A 22,552-nucleotide genomic window follows, 5' to 3' on the forward strand; every position below is an offset into this window, starting at 1 on the left:
TTTTTGACCTATGACCTCTTAACCGTAGGTCTGACGAAAAGGTCACCGTGGAAACTTTTGTTTGTTAGTCCAAGGTCAACACACCCACCAAGTTTGAGCTCCATAGGGGCAATTTGAAATTTCTACCTTTTTTGACCTATGACCTCTTAACCGTAGGTTTGACAAAAAGGTCACCGTGGAAACTTTTGTTTGTTAGTCCAAGATCCACCCACCCACCAAGTTTGAGCTCCATAGGGGCAATTTGAAATGTCTACCTTTTTTGACCTATGACCTCTTAACCGTAGGTCTGACGAAAAGGTCACCGTGGAAACTTTTGTTTGTTAGTCCAAGGTCAACACACCCACCAAGTTTGAGCTCCATAGGGCAATTTGAAATTAGACTTCAATTGGACTTGACCCCGGCCTTGACCTTTGACCTTAAAAAATATTAACTCGTTCTTCCTCATACCAAGCTGCACCCACCCACCAAGTTTGAGGAACGCGCGACCCCCAGTCTCCGAGAAAAGAGGCGGACAGACAGACACACAAACACACAAACAGACAGATTCTGGTGAATTATAGTAGGATAGGCGGTTACCCATATTTGGGCACGATTACCTGGCTGATGGTGACTGTACCCACCAAGTTTGATGCCCATATGACAGTTTTTACTAATTTGACCTCAGATGACCCCTGGTGACCCCAAAATGACCTTCCAGAAATTTGGCTCTAAATGTTGACTGTACTCACCAAGTTTCATGCCCATACGACAGTTTTTACTAATTTGACCTCAGATGACCCGTGAGTGACCTCGGATGACCCCAAAATGACCTTCCAAAATTTTGGCTTTAAATGTTGTCTGTACGTACCAAGTTGCATGCCCATACGACAGTTTTACCAATTTGACCTCAGATGACCTGGGGTGACCTCTGATGACCCCAAAATGACCTTCCAAAATTTTGGCTCTTTATGTTGTCTGTACCTACCAAGTTTCATGCCCATACGACAGTTTTTAGTAATTTGACCTCAGATGACCCCTGGGAGGGGACCCCGGGGTCAGATGACTTAACGAACATAAACTTCTTCTTGCCAGGACAGAACTACACCCACCCACCGAGTTTGGGCCCTGTACGACCTACGACGGCCTCACACGACAGTTTTTGTCATTTGACCTCAGATGACCCCTGGGAGGGGACCCCGGGGTCAGATGACTTAACGAACATAAACTTCTTCTTGCCAGGACAGAACTACACCCACTCACCAAGTTTGAGCCCCGTACGACTTACGACGGCCTCACATTAGCAGTCACAGACAGACAAACAGACAAATAGACAAATAGACAAATAGACAAACAGACAAACAGAGAATAGCGTATTATTATATAGATGTACCAAAATATTGTATGGTCAATCTATCAAATCTGTCCCTTTCTTCAATTTATATAATTATTTTAACCACATCGTAAAGAACCGGTAACCGGGTCGGTAACAATAATTAATAAACAAACCTGTTTGAAAATATCATATTAAACTATATCTAAATCTAATAGCGAATTAATATTGATCAAAATTCTAACGATACCACTTACTGCAACGCTATGAGGTTAAATACCACTAATTATGTATTACACGGGTTTCAATGGGAAAATGCCTAATTTCGGGTGGAATTTTCTCATATTCAGAACTCTCACAGTTCAATGCCACTAATATCAGGTGAAACTATATGATTTAGATGCCAAATGATCAAAAATTCAACATAGGTTGACCTGAGACTTTTCTTGTTTTAACGCACTGAACCGTAAACACCTTAAAATGACAGTGCGCCCTCGAAGCTGAAAGTTACTACAATATGATAGGGCGAATATTTACTAAAAACCGAAGTCGTGCGTATGAATTTTGGTACTATTAAAACAAAAATGTCAATGAGAAAAATTTACCATTTTGAAGCATCAAACTCTAAAAAGTACTTTTTTGCCTATATAACTTGATCAATTTCAGCGATTTTAATTCGAATGCCATGAAAACAAATAGTTACTCGTCGTATTTCAATGTATCGCCCAGGCCTATTAGTGGGGTATTTAACCATGAGCGGCACAGATATGTGTGCACCTATTTTCCACTGTATAAATATCAATTTTTTTGAAAACACATCTAATTATAAACCCAATTATATCGGAACTTACCGAGATTTGTAGATATGTGTTCCGTTATTGCCACCAGCACCACACACATGAGCATTAATATTATTAACCGGACAAAAATTTGCTATGCTGCTGCTTCGTTTTACTTACACGACGTATATGAAATAAGCTATTCAGACTTCCCTGCCTAGACAGACATGCATGCACTAGCATCGCATTACAACCCCGGCAATAAACGAAAAAGGTCACTCATATTTTGTTATGATCACTGATCATCTTGTTCTCCTACCAAACAATATCTTACTTCTTTAGTATAAAAATTGTGGATCACAAAATGCCCTTAAGTCGAGATATTTTTTTTCACAAAATAATAATACTTGCTTTTTGCTTTTAAAATACATAAAATTAAAAATCAACAAAACATTGCATATTAATGAGGTCAGTGACATGCACTGTAGAAATGGCTGAGCGAAATGGAGGTTGTGCCAAGATGCTCATCAGATTCATCACGGGATTCATCAGTTTAAATCTTAAGTGATTTTTAAATATAATAAGATGGAAATAACACACCATTCGACAAAGTTAGACATTACGATTTGTTAAATTTGGATGGTGCTTCACATACATTAATGTCCTCTTCGTTTAAGAGTACTATAAGTGCAGACCATTATTTTCAACTATGACTCATATTCGTAACACGTAAAGTATGGTAAGGAATGCAGCAGCGTCTCTTATAATGGTACGTATGGCAAACTTGTTATTAGAATATAGTCTAAATACGCATCTAAATGCAAAAAATATTAAGTGATTAAGGAAGTACGGAATGAATTATACTCGGGAATTATTACAAATTGGCATCTACGTCCATTTCCGCGTATCCCATACAAAGTATGCTACATAAACGCTGCAAATTGGCACCTACAACCATGATACCATTGCGCATGTAAAGTGCTCAATTAATTTTTATTATGTAAAAAGGTAAAGGTAAAGGAGACGATCCTGTATAAACAGTGATCGGAGTGCCCATCTCTCTTTCATTGGCGATTGGGCCAGACTCCTCCATGTAATGTTGCTATAGGGGATCGCTACACCTCCTCTACAGCGAGTCTGTTACCTTCCCAGCATTTAAGAATGCCGGTAGTTAAACACCTGGGTGGAGAGGAGTAATCGAGATAAAGTGCCTTACTCAAGGGCACAACACGATGGCGTCGCCGGGGCTCGAACCCGCAACCTTCCGATTATGAGTCAGTGCCCGTTCCGCTAGGCCACCGTGTATTATGTAGTGTAAGATAATCTCTGTATCGCGCCTTAAGCGCCATTAATTTGGAAATTTTAGAAATTCACATTATTATTATTATTATTATTATTATTATTATTATTATTATTATTATTATTATTATTATTATTAATATTATACAACATCACCTATATACAGGGTTCAAAAATAATAACTCCCACCCCCCTAAAATTACAAAGTTTTTCTTTGCATACCAAACAAACATTTAAATCAATCAAAACATTGATCACGTTGATATCGAGAACGTTTTTGTACATGCTTTGAATGATAAAAGAAATTGATACTTAATTTCCGCGTATCACAATCGCATATATGGCTATGATATTATGAATTTAACACTACAAATAGACATCTACAACCATTGTAGACTGGGAGCCCAGAAGATTTATTCAGCTCAGAAGACACAAAAGGTTTGATGGCCTGGTTATGTTAGTATAAGGCCAAGATTCAATATTCCATATTGCTGCCGGGTCACAGCCTGTACGGGACAGCCTGGGGGTTACAAATTAGGGGGCCAAAAAGCATTTATTCAGCTCAAGAGACACATGGACAAAACTTGTTGGATATCACTCCCAAGAGGATACTTTTCATGCCTATTGCAATGACAGCAATTTGGGCCTGTACGGGGGCCCAGGCGGCCTCAAAGGGCCCGATGTCCCACGGGATGTCCCATAACTGATTTATTCAGCTGAAGAGACACATGGATAAATCTTTTTGCATTGGAACTATTACCCATTGGGGTTAACAAAAATACGAATGACAGCAACTTTTTCCCGATGTACGGGGGCACAGACATGTAGCCTCAAAAGGCCCGATATCATGTCATCGATAAAGTAGCTATCTACGGCTGATATTGGTATTGATGAAGTAGATATCTACTGCTGATATTGGCATTGATGAAGTAGTTATCTGCTGCTTCTATTGGTATTGATGAAGTAGCTATCTACCGCAGATATTCGTATTGATGAAGTAGCATTCTACTGCTGATATTGGTATTGACCAAGTACACCAGGCACAAAAAGAAACTCGTCAGTTATATTCATCCTTGTTGTTCAAAAACTTGATAAATTTGGATTATTCTGAAATATACATTTTGTTAATTGAACTTTGCTTTCTCATTTGACACACTGTTCGTGAAAAACGAACAAGAATTGACCAAGATATTCGCCTCCAAAGCCTCAAACCCCAAAATCAAAAGTTGCATTTTCAACGATTTTCAATGGGAACGCATCGTTGTTTTGCACACAAGCACCACGGCCAATCTCTGGCCAATCAATAAAGCACACAGTGTAACAGGCACAATTGAATCGTTAAAATTGCAACTTTTCATTTTGGGGTTTGAGAGTTTGGAGGCGCATATCTTGGTCAATTCTTGCTCAATATTCACGAACAGGGTGTCAAATGAGAGAAAAAAGTCCAATTAACAAAATGTGTATTTCAGAATAATCCAAAATGATCAAGTTATTGAACAGCAAGGATGAATATAACTGACGAGTTTCTTTTTGTGCCTGGTGTATATAGCTATCTACAGCCGACATTAGTATTGGTGAAGTAGCTATATCTACTGCTGATTTAGCTATAGCTAAATATTAGATATATCTACTGCTGATATTGGTACTGATGAAGTAGCTATCTGCTGCTGATATTGGTATTGATGAAGTAGCTATCTACTACTGATATTGGTATTGATGAAGTAGTTATCTTCTGATGATATTGGCATTGATGAAGTAGTTATCTGCTGCTGATATTGGTATTGATGAAGTAGCTATCTACCGCAGATATTCGTATTGATGAAGTATAGCTATCTACAGCCGACATTTATAGTATTGGTGAAGTAGCTATATCTACTGCTGATATTAATATATATATTGGTATTGATGAAGTAGTTATCTACTGCTGATATTGGCATTGATGAAGTAGCTATCTGCTGCTGATATTGGTATTGATGAAGTAGCAATCTACTACTGATATTGGTATTGACGAAGTATAGCTATCTACAGCCGACATTAGTATTGGCGAAGTAGCTATCTATTACTGATATTGGTATTGATGAAGCAGCTATCTACTGCTGATAATGGTATTAACAGATATGATGTTTTTGCACTCTGCTCTTGAAGGATGGTGCGCCGTTGTCAGATATGTTTCCGACTACTCCATCTGGTTGGGTATTCCAAAAAGCATGGCATGGCAAGGCATGGACAAGCTAGAGCGGATTCAAGCCACCGACAAGCCTGGGGGAGGGGTAAGGTGGTGCGTTACCCCCGGGCCCATGGTCCTAGGGAGCCTGTAAAAAATAAAGAAACATACCTTAATGGGCCCATGAAAACAAAGAAACAGGACCTCAAGGGGCCCGCAAAAAAGTTAAGAAAAGATACCTTGTATTTATGGCATCTCTTCTTTGCTCTATTATTATACAGACCAAGTAAAGTCTCCTTTCTTTGCTTTTTGTGTGTTTTCGCAAAAAATGATCATCCTCGAGATAATGAGGACCTCGATAATCCAGGGGAGTGCTTATGCTTAATTGCGGGAACACACTTTTAAATGAAAGATAAATTTACAATGTTATGATGAGATCCCGGGATGAGAAAAGGAAAAGCGTTTCCCCACGAATACGCCCACACCCGGACCCAAACCCTCTAAAATATCTTCCTTGATTATGGCTACTCAGTGTAAAATTTTCCAGATAAGTAGTTAGGGGAAAAAGTTCACTTTGGTGACCACTCTCTGGCTAGTAAGGTTTGACGATTGATTCGTCTTCTATGGACCATTTAGAAAAAATTAGCCACCATGTCCCTCGCGAAAATCCCGGCATTTTTTGCTAGAGGCCAAAATCCAAAATGGCCGCCGCCACCATTTTGAAAATTTAAGTTTTGAACCAGAGCACCTATAATCATGCACAAAGACACTTTTTCGGATATGTCGAGTACAAGCATTCCGATTCGGACATTAGTTTGACATTACGGCATAATTTTCACCCAGAAATCCAAGATGGTGGCCGGCACCATCATGAAAAATTTAGTTTTGAACAAGAGGACCTAAAATCGTGTACAAAGACACTTTTTTGGACAAGTCGACCACAAGGATTTCAAATTTGACATTACTTTGACATTACGAACTCATATTTACCCAGAAATCCAAGATGGTGGCCGCCGGCGCAAAAAAAAAAAAAAAAAAGTTTTGAACCAGATTACCTAAAATCGTGTACAAAGACACTTTTTCCGGTAAGTCGACCCCAAGAAATCCGAATCTGACATTAATTTGACGTTACAACATAATTTTGCCAGAAATCCAAGATGGCCCCCATTTGGTACGTTCCTTACCGTAAATGCCTGATTTTTGAAGGAGGCAGAAGCCCAGGATAAGTGTCCGTCTAAACCACTTATCTGGGTTCCTTATCTCTAGATATGGGGTTTAAACTGCCTTATCTTGGGTTTAAATCCCATATAAGAGACATGGCGCCAGATCTGTGGTTTAAACGGCCTTATCCTGGGTTTCGTTCTCTTCAAAAATCACATTTACGCTTAGCATGAAATGGGGGCCATCTTGGATTTCTGGGTGAAAATTATACCGTAATGTCAAACTAATGTCAGAATCGGAATCCTTGTACTCGACATATCCGAAAAAGTGTCTTTGTGCATGATTATAGGTGCTCTGGTTCAAAACTTAAGTTTTCAAAATGGTGGCAGCGGCCATTTTGGATTTTGGCCTCTAGCAAAAAATGCCGGGATTTTCACGAGGGACATGGACCACATGGTGGCTAATTTTTTTCTAAATGGTCCATAGAAGACGAATCAATCGTCAAACCTTACTAGCCAGAGAGTGGTCACCAAAGTGAACTTTTTCCCCTAACTAAATAGCTCATTGCATTATAGTCCGATGCTCTCATTGTAAGAGTGGTGTCATGAAGGTCAGCAGCTAGCAGGTCAACTGAAGTTTACTTGTCCTTCAGAACGCAACGAGTAACAATGCTACATGTATCACCTGCGGATAAATCTGAAATGGCCAAGGCCACCGTAAACTAGCCCTTTAGCTTTGTACTGACTGTACCCGGATACTGTACTACGCCAAAATGTTTGCTTATATACAGTAGCATTATAACGGTAGCTTTTAACCTGGAATTTTTCAATCGGACGCAATTATTATTAATCACTTATTACTTACAGGCACATACATTTACTAAGAGAGCGAAAACGAAGCACAGAATGAAAACGAGTGAGACCACCAAGCAGCAACATCACTTTTGCAACAAAGCATTTGCTGTTAGATACAGAATAGCAATCGGTCTATTCGTCATCTGTACATTTGGGTTGATAGCGGATAACTGGTTTACCGAAACTTTCGGTAGTAACCCACTATCGTACATAGGCATGGCTGACTCTGATAAGGTAAGGTTTGTGGTATTGTGATAACATCATTTTTGATTTCAACAATGCATTATGACTAACCATGGTAGGTATTATATTAGATAATAATAATAAATACCTACCATGGTCTAACCATTTTCTACAAGTGCTCAAATGAACAAGACCAAAGGCAAAGGAACAGAAACACATATAATTTAACACTAGAACTATACTGAGCCATATTTTGTAACACGGACTACGAAGAAGGGGATTGTTGCAGCCCCCTATTTTTCAGGTATAAACCTCATACCGATATTCTAGGTATCATCCAATCTCCTCCTAAATATAAAAGGGTTATGACTACTAGTATTTCAAACTAACTAACAAGTAAAAGGTCAGTATATCTTGGAACAATTTTACAAGAGCGAAATGATTTTTTTTTACGGATTTCACTGTAGAAACCTATGATGGCTTCACCCTCTGTGGACAATGATGGAAACCAAAATTTGACCTTTATGCCTATACCCCATAACTCAAGAACTGTATGTCGGAGATAGGTCAAACTATACTTTTTCTAATAATATAATAATGATAAGGTAGATTAGAATTTTGGATTCAATATATTATACAGATTGTTTTGAGAAATGTTGAGAAACGTCCTTTCTTAAACCACATTTTCATGAAAATCTATAAATCAAAATGCAGCCTCTCGGGATCACATCATGTATGGGGGAAATGTTATTGGTATGTTAAATTAAACTATGGGTTTCACGTCTTTTGTCGCAACAGTGACAATCTAAACTTTCACGGACAGACGTCCCTTTGCTGCCATATTGATCATCCTCCAGGATAGGAAACGCCCTTTATGTAGTCTATTCTGGTATAAGCAAATGGTATATAGGACCGTTCCATAATAGACCAAAGTTAAACATTAAAGAGAAAAGCACTCACCCTCTGTTGGCATGTTATTGAAATTATTACAGAAAAACGAATTAAACAAATCCAGTGAAATTTTCTTAGGTCAATTGGTTATTATGAATAAAATGTTTTAAAATCTCATAATTTTTCGCGGTGCAAAAAATAAGGACAAAAATATACTAATAATAATACTCACATTTCAATGTCGAAGTTGTCCTATCCGCCACAGAGTATTGCTTTTGAGATAAAATGTCCGGGTTTTTTTTCTGCATGTAGGGCCTAAGGCGCTTGTCGAATTGATATGAGCTGATATTGAGTGAACATGTCGGTATAAATGATATAGTTGCTACAATCACATAATCTCATCTATTAGCCGAATTTCGTTCTTATACATAAAATGCGTAGTGATTTAGTGCTGCGCCCTCTTGAGCATAACTCAAAATGGTGAAAATTATGGATGGCCCCATACATGACGCTGGATCACACACAAATTAAGGGAAGGTATTGTTGGTCGATTTTCATTATATTACTGAAAAATACCCGGGTTGAAAAATAACACTTTGATGTTTTGCAAAAGTTCATTCTTCAAATCATATACTTTACAACATAACTCAAGAACCACAGGACCTACAACAGTAGGCCTTTTTTTACTGTTGAGTAAAAAGCGGGGTAAAAAGGGAACAGAGCAATAATATAAAATGAGTGAATTGAACTCAATGTTGATTAAATTGTAGGCCGACTCATAGTGAGTAATCTTTTAATCAATATTAAGTTCCATTGGACTCATTTTGTTGTTCTGTTCCCTTTTTACTCCGAACATTGAGTAATTTTTACTATTTTTTAATTTATAGAGTGAACAAAACCCCAACAGAAACTTACCATACAAGTAGGGCTACGGTCCCCCTTCCTCTTTTATCTTTCAGCTTGTTTGTTTTGATAGGCTAGGCCTATATAATCGCGTTAGGGGACGTCCATAATTTTTGCCATTTTCACTTACGCACAAAGTGTGCATAACTTTTACCCCCCTCCCCCCTCGAGTTAGGGGCCGTCCATAATTTTCGCCATTTTCACTTACGCACAAAGTGTGCATAACGTTTTACCCCCCTTCCCCCTCGAGTTATGCACAAATAAAATGGCGAAAAATTTGCCATGATCGAGTAGGGGCCTATTACTGATCCAAATACCCTGTGGATACCTGGGGCGTATACGATGCAACTTTGGTGCGGGAGTACCCACTATATAAATCAAAATTAAACTGTAGGAATGGTGTGAAGGTCTCCTTGCAACTTCATTTTCTTTCCCCATATCAGATAAACTTTCGGATAAAGTTTAACACCATTAATTTCTAATCGCATGCGTGCCAGTTCTTTATTGGTCTAAAAGACTTCCACATAAATAAAACATGAAAAATAAATAATATTAGTTCAATCTAAATTTCTGAAATCAAGGTGTGCATCCTTTCTTGCATCACAAACCCGGTGAAGGGGCCATTTTTCTTATGCACAAATGCCCAAATGTTTACCCCCCCCTCTTACGCACGCTGTGTGCATAACTTAAAATGGCGAAAATTATGGACGGCCCCTATAACGAAGAAGAGAAGTATATTTCGAAAACTAGTGCATGGACCATTTTTTTGCAGACCACCTACCCTTTCCGAGTTTCGGTTTCTGGTTTCGTTTTAATGCGCCTATTTTGGCTGTTGGACTTCGAAATGTATACTCTGCGACTGGTGTATAGGCCTATTTACATAAACATTGGCCGATTAAACAAATTAATGACACCACCAGCTGCTCTTTTTTTTTAATCTGTAGTCCAGATCATTTTAAATGGTTAATTTTCCCAAAAGTGTTATCCTCAGATGCAGAATTGGTGACAAAATAGTTATCGCATCTATATTTACACCGCGGATATAAGTCCAGATAAAGGCATATGAAATTTGTCACTCCTTTCATGACTTTAGCTTTATCAGTTCTTTTTCTGATTGACACTTTTAAGGTGACTAGCTCTTTTTGGTTGAAATTTTGGGCGGGATTCCCGCCAAAATGTGACAGTAATCTTTTTCAAAATTAATAACTTATAACTAGAGCGGTTCTCGGCTTTCGCGGTTGTCGTCAGATATTTCACTGCAAAAACAAGTGTTAATAGATTAACACTATTTGAGTAACACTTTTGAAACACGTTAACCGTTAATGTGTTAAAATATTAACATTTGTGTTAAAACATTTAACAATTGTGTGTTAAAATATTAAAATTTTCACACCTTTATTAACACATTAACACTAAAAAAACCCATTAAGGGGTCGAGCTGTATTGTCTCAAATATCTCCGAAATGGGAGAAAACTGCCATGTTTGCTGTGAAATTTTGCCTAGCAATATCTATCTCAGGTGCAAAATTTATGGTGCACATGAAAGATTGAAGTCTTTAGATTAATATTTTAGCAATCTTAATATTATTAGTTGATAGGAAATTCTTCAAATATGCCTGTACATATAACGACACATAACAGCCCACGCAGTTTTTTATAGGTGAACTCTTTTCGAGCAGTCCGTGTTGGACGATGACCCTATCTTTTTGCTGAGGTATTTACAGGACCTTGAAATAAGAATTATGATAGATATTTGCGACTTCGGAATGCAACGAAGGCATGTTCGAAGCTCGTCAATACACAAAATACTACCTGATTTTACACTCTCGTCTACCACTGTCTGGCGCATGTTATTTTGTTACTTTAAATTCAACAAAATTCCAATTTTTTAGGCAAAAAGACTTCTAGAGATACCATCCTGCATGTCCATGTTCGATTTATGGTAATACAATTAACCAATTTTTAAATATCAATTTGTTTATATTCACGGAAGCCATATTTTGTGCATTTTCGACAGTAACGAGTTAACGCCAATTTTGGTACAAATTTGTCAGTTTTGCCAAAGTTATTTATCCGGTTAACTAACGAATACCAAGGTTCATAGGCGAGCTAATAGCGCTATGTTATTTAATTACTTTTACTTACGATTTTTATCATGATTCCGTTTGAGAACAAATATAATTCCTTATGGGTCTCCAACTTTGTCTTCAAGCTTCTTCACACGACAAGCCATGTGTTGCCAGGCAAGTCAAAAGCAAATTGGGACAAATCGGCACTAAATATCACCCAAATGTCCATGTTATTTAGGATACAATGTTAATGTAAATAAATTGTAATATACAATTTTAAAACAATGTTTAATATGTTCTAACGTGCGTATGCGCGATTCTTTCTCCCGTTTGAGTTTTAATGTATACATATACCTGTAATGTATTGACAATCAATTCATAAGAAGCCCAAAGTTAATACCAACACTGCAGCGCTGGAAACACGGTCAATTCTGTGAAAGGATTTGGGATGAAATCGTTCTGCTTGATTTATTAGGTCTATTAATGTGACAAAGGAACAGGTCTCTAGTTTGATTCCACAACCATTCAAACCGAGCTCGTGTTTTATTGTATCATCGTGTATTAAAATCAGGAAGGCTATGTTGTAAATGGACCGGAACAATATAACAATTATACTGTCACCTGTGTTGAAGGACGGTTCTAAGATACAGGGTGTTCCAGAATGATCTATACCGTGTTTGAAAACATTAATCAACATTGTATTTGTGACCGTACAGCACGAATGAGCCGTAAATGTCCTCAATTGTATTCTGAGTTACAGTGTAAAATGGGCATGAAGGTCGTATTCATAGGTACCTCAATTTGGTGCTACGTGTACCTCATTTAATGAGATACACGTAGCACCAAATTGAAATACCTATGAATATGACCTTCATGCCCATTTTACACTGTAACTCAGAATACAATTGAGGACATTTACGGCTCATTCGTGCTGTACGGTCACATTTAATTTGAGTACGGTACGTGAAATACAATGGCATAAATGTCACCTACTTATTGTGTTACTTTCATTGCAAAAACTTCATTCGTTTTGGCGTGATATTGATATTCTTAAAACTGGATGTTTTGCACGTGTAAAAATTGCATATGTGTAACTTACAACAAAGGCTTCATAAGCACAAGACATTGCTGCTTTATCACTATCGCATAGGCCTACTTTGCAATTATGTGTAGACATCATACAGTTGTCATAGGAGATACACCAAATTTGGCACATATGTAGAGCTTAAAACACTGTATAATTCTTGATATTGGATTAAGTGACCTTTTCATGTGTTTTCAATATTACGAGGGCTCAGAGCAAGAACTAGCTATGTCCACAATTCCATGTTACTGATTTCGGCAACAAATGGATAGTTAATTCTGCACTCCATAATAAATGCAAGTGACACCCTGTAGCTTAAGATGACAGCGAGCCAGGTTTCAAGATCGATTTCACGACCAGTCATACATATTACCTGTTTTATTGTTACCTTATGGAGGCCAGACTTTTATTTGAATGATAATGGCTCTGTCACGCCGTATTGAATACCCTCTGTACGGAATGTTACATCACAATTCAGTATAATTATTCAAGGTTGGTACGCGTGTCTGTCATCGACTTGACAACAGGCACACCCGGTACAAACATTTTGTAAATCGTGGAAAGTCGTATTTATGCAAAATGATCAAAAAATGATACTTTTAGGTGTTATTCTGTTAGTTTCTGTTTGGCAAATCATAAATGCGTACGTGTTTTGGTCAAAATGGCAATAATCTTACTTTTACCCCTACCCACCTGATATAGCTATACACAACCCTTAAATGAGGATGTTCATTTTAAACGCTTTAACACATTAAGAACAATCTCCAAAAACAAGTGTTAATAGATTAACACTATTTGAGTAACACTTTATAACAAGTCAAATATTAACATTTGTGTTTATATTTTTACACGCAATTGCTAATATTTTAACATAAACATGATAAATGGTAATACCACTTTTTAAAAACCGTTAATGTATTTTGTAGGTCTTGGCATATATAGCATGAAAATGCAAAGTAAATTTCTAAAAGAATCCTGTACATGACCCCAGCCTCATATGGGAACTTTCATTTAATGGTGGTGTACCAAGTTCACACACTGAGGTCAAAGGTCATTGAGGTCAAATAAGCTGAAAATGAAAAAATATAATAGGGTCCACTTTTTATATCAAATCCGTTTTCGCCGCAAAAACAAGTCTACATTTTGGGAAATCCAAACACATAAATGCCATTAATAAGCCTACATTTGCCCATCCAAAAAGTTATTTTCTCTGATATGAGGGAAAAAATAATTAAATCGTCCACCCATTGCCAAACTTTGCTGTTCGCTCAACTCCGTCAAGGGGGTACTACACCCCTCGATAAATTTGTGTCTATTTTTGAATGTTTCTCAAAAACTAATAACACAGTGGTAACAAAAGTTATGTATATATAGGGGCAAGGAATCCAATAACTACACTGGAATTTCAGTGACTCAAGACAAGCGGTTTGTTATTTATGATAAGAAATAAGGTACCGCTAGGATGAACCTCATTTCCTATCATATATACTGAACCGCTTGTCTTGAGTCACTGAAGTTTCAGTGTAGTAAATTGGATTCCTTGCCCCTATAATATACATAACTTTTTGTTACCAGTGTGTTATAATTTTTTGAGAAAAATGCAAAAATAGAGGTCTCAACTTAATTGCACATACAAACTAAATCATTTTAGTGATCTCATTTTCGAAACTGAAATGATAAGTGATGCGAGGGTTAACCAACCCAGCAAACACAAAACGTTTTCGACATCATTCGCAAAAGGTTATAAAAGGTTGTCAGAAAACGTTTAAATGTCGGGTTATAAAAAGGGTATATTAAGGGTATAAAACGTTTTCATAACATTAAAAAACATTTTTTGATAATATATTGCCCAGTAAACACAAAATGTTTTACAGAAAACGTTTAAATATCGGGTTATATAAAGGGTATAAAAACGTTTTAATAACATTCCAAAAACATTTTGGAAAATTTGATACAAAACATTCTAAAGAGAATGTTATTTTGAGGTTGAAAAAATATTTTGCGAAAAATGTTTGCTCTAGATATTTGCAATAACGTTTTAAAAACGTTTTCATGACCTTTATATATAACCCGACATTTAAATGTTATTAAAACGTTTTGAAAATAACATCTTAAGAACATTTCTGTGTTTGCTGGTTGCAAATATTTTAACAATATGTTATTTAAGTGTTGATAAAATATTTGGCAAAAAATGTTTGAAAAAAATGTTTACAATAGCATTTTGCAAACATTTCAAAAATATTGTTGTTGCGTGTTTTCATACAAAACGTTTTAAAACGTTTTCATGACCTTTATATAACCCGACATTTTAATGTTATTAAAACGTTTTACCTAAACCAAAAGCCAAAATATAACTTATTTAAAACGTTTTTAAAACGTTTTTGTGTTTGCTGGGAATGTATAGCAAATAAAAAAAACCCTTTCATTAATAAGTTTGATTAATATTTTCATCAACTGGATTTGTTTTACTGTTTATTGATTATCATTTTCATCACTTGGATGTCTCTTTTCACCGTTGTCTCTGTGTTCAGGTGATTCATTTTCATCTATCATTGTTTGCGTCTGGTTCTGAACGACTGGACTACAACACTACACCTCACGATAATACGGTAAGTACGATGTTAGAAATGGGTTACTAACTGCATTTTATAATAATGTAAAGGGGGTAGGGGTGTCACACCTTCAATCGAAACCTTCAAGTTAGACTTAAAGACTCATGCGCTGCTTAAGGGAGAAACCATTGTATGCAGAACTAAATAAGCAAAAACAGTTTTAAGGGAGTCATTCAGTGAGAGCAAAATAAAGTCTTTCAGTGGTCAGTAGAAATGGCACCAATCTGTCTTGAATACATAGCCGAGCTACAATCCCGGAAAAATGTATTCGAACACCCACTGTAATTCCCATATTCTTCTTAGTATCGTGCTCACGCTATATAAGTCACTGAAAACTAAGAATTATAATAGTGTTGTCTCAATGTTCATCTTAAGCATACCCCTCCCCTTTCCCCACCAAACAATGTTGGGAGAAGATATGGTGAATATGAGCATATTGGGCATTCCAAGGGGGACCATTTCCAATAAGGCCTTAAAAGTGTTCGAACAATTATTTCTAAGATTGTAGTTGTGGAGCACAAACCAAGAAGGGCCATGAGATCGGCTTCTGAGGTGCGCCTATGCCCGAAGTTTCCCCAAACTATGGTGAAAGGGCTTTTGCTGTGGCAGCACCTGCAGTATGGAACAAGCTACCCTGCAGACTTCGTGTAATTTCTAGTCAAAGTGCTTTCAAGAAAGGTCTCAAAACACACAATGACCTGTTTAATTTAACTTAATTCTTCATCGAATCTGTAACGTCGTTGGTGACTGTTTATCATGGACAATAAAGGGGAATGCCGTTCTTTTATCTTGTTTCAGACATTTCTCAATGATTTGGTTCAGGCCGAATATTTGATCCTGGCATGAGCGTCCCTTTCTAAAACCAGCTTGGTTTTCCCTCATTCTTCTTAGAAGTAAGATTGTGGAGAAAACTTTGCCTGCAATGTCCAGTAGAATGATATCACGGTTATTGCTACAGTAATGCTACAGTAAGAAAGGTCTCCCTTCTTTGGTAGTGGAAGGATTATGCCTTGTGTCCATTCTCTTGGTGTTTTCTCGGTTTGCCATATCAGTTTGCAGATTCTCAGCAACCATTCTTTGATGTTGTCGGCACTAAGATCAGGGGGGATGTTATCAATACCCAGTGCTTTGTTTCTTTTAAGCAGGCTAATCGCCTTGTCAAGTTCTTCTCTGGTTGGTGGTTCCATTATGAATGTTCAAGGATTGAAGCTTGAGAAGTCTAGCAACTTACTAGGCTCTTCAACGTTGAGCAGGTCTTCAAAATATTCAGCTCATCTCTGCAGTCGAGCAGCCGCATCCTTATGCATTTCTCCATGGGCATCTCGTATCTGCTAGGCCTTTCTGCTGGTTTTACCAATCTCTCATACATCTCTCGTGTTATTTTTACTTGGGGCTACTTCCAAGTCATCAGCAATCTTGCTCATCCATGTCTTTTTGTCATTTCTTAAGCAAGTTCTTGTCTGCCTGTTGAGTTCACGGTAGCCACTATCCATTGCTGGTTTGGCTGCCTTTCTCTTATCAATAAGCTCTTTTGTCTCGGTTGAGATCCAGTCTGCCTTCTTCTTCTTTCTGAATCGATTCTATTGATTCTGTGTTTATCAACAAATACATTCCACTCTTCATCAACATCAGTGTTAGCATCTAGTTCAGCCAATGATGGAACCTTCCACCGATTGTAGCATTAAAGCGTGTCAAAACACCCCTCTCTAGCAGTTAACTGTTGTCATATTTTGGTTGTTTCTTCTGCTGTTTGTTAGCTGATAGAGATACCTGGATGGAAGTAATTGCCAGGTTATGGTCACTTCCAACATCAGCTCCTGTGTACACTCTGACGTCTTTCAAGTAGTTACGCCATCTCCGGTTGATTAAGGTATGGTAACTTTGGTTGACTGTCCTTCCATTGGGAGAGTTCCAAGTTAACTTATCGGATTTTCTTGTGTGGGAAGAGTGACGATCCAACAATGAGATTGTGTTCCAGACAGAAGCCGGATACCATTATCATTCAGCAATCCCTTGGCGTGGCTTCTAAGTGCGGGTTTCCAGATATTATCATCATTCCTTACTTGGATATTCATATCTCCAATGATCAGCTGGGATGCTTGAAATCAGGTCATCCAGTTGGAGATAGATAGCATCTTTATTAGGAATGTCATCAGCCCTGGTCTTACTATTGGTAGGGATGTAGCACACTATGATGGAAAGCTTTATATGTCTGCAGTTGAACCTTGATACCACTAGCCTGTCTGAGATACACTCATAGGAAAGTAGAGATCTTGCTGCTGCGCGGGACATCATGAGGTCCACTGTGTTTTCCCTTTAATTGGTGTCAAGTCCAGAGTAGATGATCTCCCAATTGTTATGTCTGGTTTTACCTTGACCTGGCCAGTGAAGTTCAGTCAATGCTACCAAGTCTATTATTGTAGCTGCTGCATTCTTCAGTAAGGAAATCGATATTTCCCGGTGAATTCAAGCCTTGTACATTCCAGTTGAGTTTCCTCTCACTTTAGCTTTGGTGATGTTCATTTGAGATGATTCCTTTGTTTTGTACATAATCTTCCTCCTCTAGTTGGAATATAAGGGTCTTAATAAATTGCATGTATTATTATATTATTATTATTTATGATGTCCATGTAACGATTTGCCTGTGTTTATCTTGTCATTCTAGGATTTAGAAGAGGACACATGTGAAGTACCACGTTTTGATAACAATTCTGCGCCATCTCCAATAGTGACTTGCAAACGACCCAAACCAAGAACTGGTTCATGTCATGTGGCTCAACAAGTTTTTTTTCTTCCCCAAGGCCAACGTGTATACATCAAGAAAGCCATAATATTTGTGAGATAAGAGTGAGTATTTTAAAGATATCTTCAAACAATTTTACACGTGTTTTTTTAAACATTTGTAGTCACCAAATTCTAAAACTTGGCACAAGTCGAAACATTCAAAATATTTAGTTTTGGCTAAGAGTTAGTTCATAATTGTAATATTTTGTGTTATTTTTTAAAATTGGTTGTAAAAAAAATCAGAAAATATGTTTTCTAAAAATTAGGATGCTTAACTTAAAATTAATCTTTCTAAATAAAGCATTCAGCTCGCTTCGAAACTCTTAAATCAAATAGATTTGAGCACATCGTATTCAAACACGTACTTAAAGATTTTCGTTTTGTTTTAACAGATTGATGGAGATAATCAACGGGTAGTTTGTTCTCAGCAGCTATGTAAACACTCCATATCACTCGGTAAAATTTCTGCTGATGACGGAACGCTAAAATGGACGAAACACCCTAGTATACTTAGTCTCCAGAAGTCTATACTAGACCAAATTAAAAGTACTCCGATAAAACCTAACTATGGGTTCTGCTTTGTTACTTGTAGGTTAAACAATAACACAATTGCTCGCCAGCTTCTATTGCTTCCTCAGACTATTTCTGAAGGGGGTGATGTTAAATACACCAATGCAACTAATATTAACATCATATGGCTTGACTCAACGTCACATAGCCATTTCTTTCGCTCAATGCCGCAGACCGTGAAGCAGTTGCAAGATATCCGAGATAACCATGAGGCTCATGTATTCAATTACAACCTAATGCAATCTCTTAAAGGTGGTACTTATGTAAATACAGTAGCATTAACTTCAGGGGCTATTAAGACCCGTCGCTTTTAGTAGATCACCATTCCTCTATCGGTAACATGTTTAAGATTTTCAAGACCGATGGCTATCATACAATGTGGATTGATGATTTGTGCTGGACATGGAGCGTTCAAAACTGTGCTTGTGGTATACCCAAATTCTTAGGCGTTAAATACCTGAATACCAAGTCATACGTCAGCGAGTGGAATAAGCTGAAGAAAGCCTTACAAAATAAAGGTATTGATCAAATAGATATATCATTATCTAACTGCGAAATAATGAAAGCTAACAACATAAGTGACCTCTTTTATGAAAACGTTGCAATATGCTATAATGGATTATATCAGACTCACTACATTATGTCATCATTAGAGTTGATGCAAAGGCAACTAGATGATATTAACAAACCATTCTTCCACTATGTGGATCTTAATCTAGGACATGAGAGTAGTGGACGTCGAATACAGACATTAGACGAAAGTCTTGCAAAATATGTCAAATACCTCACCTCGCTAGATAACACTATAACTCTAATGTTCGGAGATCATGGCAATAAGTACGGTACCTTTGTGCAAAAAACGAGAGAATCCAACATTGAGATGGCGCATCCAGTACTCTTCCTTATTGCTTCCAAGGACATAGAACAACATATTGGTGCTAAAAACTACATTCGCTTGGAGTCAATCAAGATCGCATGGTTAATATTCTAGATTTAAGGCATACGTTGCTATCTTTAAAACCAGGACATGCCAATTACACAGTTACTGATGCAAAGAAATATGATGTGGATCCTATGGGACTTTTTAATGAAATCAGCCCTAACAGAACATGTAAATCTATGGGAATCTCTCCCGAAGCCGGAAAATGTATATGTGAACGAGGAAAACCAGTACTAGGGGTAACAAATACTACAGATGTACTATTATTGGCAGAATATGCGATAGGACACATCAATAATATTATCCAGGATCAGTTTAAGAAAGCAAACACTCAATCAAAATCAGGATTTGGTGCGTGTCAGAGACTAATACCAATCCGTGTTACCAACGTATATAAGACTGTTTATAAGGTATAGTATGGCTGCATTGCTAATTTGATACGTTACTTTCATAAGTTTCTGTACTGCTATTATTATGTCATGTTTGCTGTTGCACATTATTTGTGACGTCCCATGTCAAAACCAGATACTTTTGGGCAGGTTATCAATTTTGAGGTTTTTACATATCTTAAATATAGAGATATTTTGCTCCGTTTTCTCCAATGAAATCGGACATTCCTAAGTTATGGTATTATAAAATTGGAAATTGAGATATCAGTCTTTAAAAATATCATTGACAATGTTGAGAGTAGAAATTACCTTGAAAAATGTCTCAAAAATACAAGATGCCAGTTATATTCCGATCTGAAACTATCAGACAATATTTTAAACAATAATAACATCACAAATTCGCAACAAACCCAAATTGTGAAAAAATCACCCCCGCCCGGGCAGATTTTTGGCTATTTTCTCCATTTACAATCCTGCCCAAAGTGTCTGGTTTTGACATAGGACGTCACATTTTGCGTGGAATGTATCATCAGTTTCAGTCATACATCTATAGGTTAAGCTGTTTGGATGAACATAATGTCCGAGGATCCACAAACTGCTTTGAGTCCCACTTTCCCAACAACAGATGACACATCCTGTGTAATAAATAGATGAGTTAACTTATAGCTTTGAAATAATGAAATTGTGATATAACTATAATTGTCTGTCTCGTCTCAAGTCTAGAGTAACGCCATGTTTGATTTCGGAGTGGCAGATTCGAATCGCGCGTATACACACATGTAGAAGAGCAATTTGTCCGTACGCTGGCAACGTAACCGCGTAAATGCACTGATTTGAAACTGCCACTGCAAAATCCAATATGGCGTCATGCACTATCAACTTGAGACGAGACACACTGCACTATAAATCCCAGGCTTTAAAAAAAACACCAAAACAACCACCTAGGAAATATAATCGTAGGTCCAGTGTTTGTCCTTGAAAATTGTATTACATTACGAAAGTGACTTGAAGATAAATGTTTATATTTGTTTTGTTTATTATTATTATTATTATTATTATTATACCAATAGGAAGAGCAAACTCTCGAATTTGATGTACATGTAATGGGAGGAGCTGAGCAAGATGAAGACACCTTTGCATTGGTCTTTGAGATGCCTACATCAACACCAACTAACAACAGCAATTTAGTCAAATTAGTTCATTATGGAAGAATAACTAGATACGCGGTGTACGACAAATGCAGGGATAAGGGCGTGTCAGGTCCTGTCTGCGTGTGCTCTTTAAAAACACAAATTAGAAAGCCCAATTCACATGGAACTCCAAAATGGCATTTGAAATATATGAAAGTGTTGGGTCATACTACAACCTTAGCTGGTTCGAGTAACTGTATATATGTATATGAAAGACGAACTACAGCAGGACTTGTTTTAGAAGCTTCATCAGACTGTCTAAAATGGAAATTTGCTGTAACTGTGCAGGTTCAAGAAAGTCTTAATATAGTTACTTCAAAACCAGTTTCTGATATTAGTGTTAATTTAGATCCGGGTATGATGGTGTTTCTAGTTGCTTTTGTTCAGTGAAAAAATAATAAAAAATGGCATTTAGAGTACAGTATAGAATTTAGACAACTTTAACACATAGTAAAATATCAAGTATATACTCAGGCTGTTTCAAAATGATTGATAGCTGTGCAGTAATGTTTTGTTCTTTATTGAAAAACCTGCTTCTTCCAATGCAACACTAGATTCGCGTAAAAATGAATGGAATATTACAGTATTACTTTTTTTTAAATATCAGGAATAAGTTAAAAATAGGGTTGATGTGGCAGTCTTTCCCATGCATATTCACTGGAAACCGATGGGCGGACAGATGGATATGCCAATCATTTTTATACAGCCTGTATATACATACATAATTATATATATAAACAAATTCAAAGTATAGACCTCTGGCAAGGCAACCGTTACTTAAAGTTTCACGGAATACCCTCACTTACGATCATTGGGTAAACCGATCATCAGACGGATAGTTTGTCATGATTTCAAATTTACAGAAATGTTTATACAGTATATACATTCTGTGGTGTCAAAATCATGACGAACCAAGCCAACCAGAACAGTCTCTACTCCAAAAGTAGTCGAGAGTGCTCAACCACTAAAAATAGTGGGGGCGTATAATAACAAGTTTACTTTACAAGTGACTAACTTTGGAGTAGAGACTGTTCTGGTTGGCTTGGTTCGTCATGATTTTGACACCACAGAATGTATATACTCGTATAAACATTTCTGTAAATTTGAAATCTTGACAAACTATCCGTCTGATGATCGGTTTACCCAATGATCGTAAGTGAGGGTATATTCCGTGAAACTTTAAGTAACGGTTGCCTTGCCAGAGGTCTATACTTTGAATTTGTTTCTATAGCTCACCTGTAATGGGTTTGAGCACTTTAAATTCCAAAGTTAGTCACTTGTAAAGTAAACTTGTAATTATATATATATATATATATACCTGTAAAGTACTATTTTTTGTACAAGTTTTGTATTAACTTAAAGCATCTTATT

The 22,552-nt window shown here is 37.1% G+C and overlaps 2 protein-coding genes across 4 annotated transcripts in view; one reads left to right on the forward strand and one right to left on the reverse strand.

Annotated features, from left to right (window-relative positions):
- Positions 1-9,042, reverse strand: part of LOC140161135 (putative methyltransferase DDB_G0268948) — a 37,271-nt gene extending 28,229 nt beyond the window's left edge. The window contains exon 1 of one of the 2 annotated variants that reach the window (XM_072184565.1): positions 8,873-9,042. The gene's annotated coding sequence lies outside the window, so the exon portion shown is untranslated. Of the gene's footprint in view, positions 1-2,160; positions 2,357-8,872 lie in introns of those variants that run through there. The other variant, XM_072184564.1, reaches the window with a different exon arrangement.
- Positions 2,567-21,936, forward strand: LOC140161134 (uncharacterized). 2 transcript variants are annotated; one of them, XM_072184563.1, is made up of 6 exons: positions 2,567-2,857; positions 7,579-7,800; positions 15,228-15,305; positions 17,974-18,155; positions 18,485-20,012; positions 21,062-21,936. In XM_072184563.1, the coding sequence occupies exons 1-4, from the start codon at positions 2,825-2,827 to the stop codon at positions 18,151-18,153; spliced, it is 513 nt and encodes a 170-aa protein (XP_072040664.1). In that variant the 5' UTR covers positions 2,567-2,824; the 3' UTR covers positions 18,154-18,155; positions 18,485-20,012; positions 21,062-21,936. The 2 variants fall into 2 exon arrangements, with proteins under 2 accessions (XP_072040664.1, XP_072040663.1); XM_072184562.1 differs by having other exon boundaries at positions 21,062-21,935.
- Positions 21,937-22,552: the final 616 nt, after the last annotated feature.

The sequence above is a fragment of the Amphiura filiformis genome, chromosome 9 (assembly GCF_039555335.1).
Source record: "Amphiura filiformis chromosome 9, Afil_fr2py, whole genome shotgun sequence".
Taxonomy (NCBI): Eukaryota; Metazoa; Echinodermata; class Ophiuroidea; order Amphilepidida; family Amphiuridae; genus Amphiura; species Amphiura filiformis.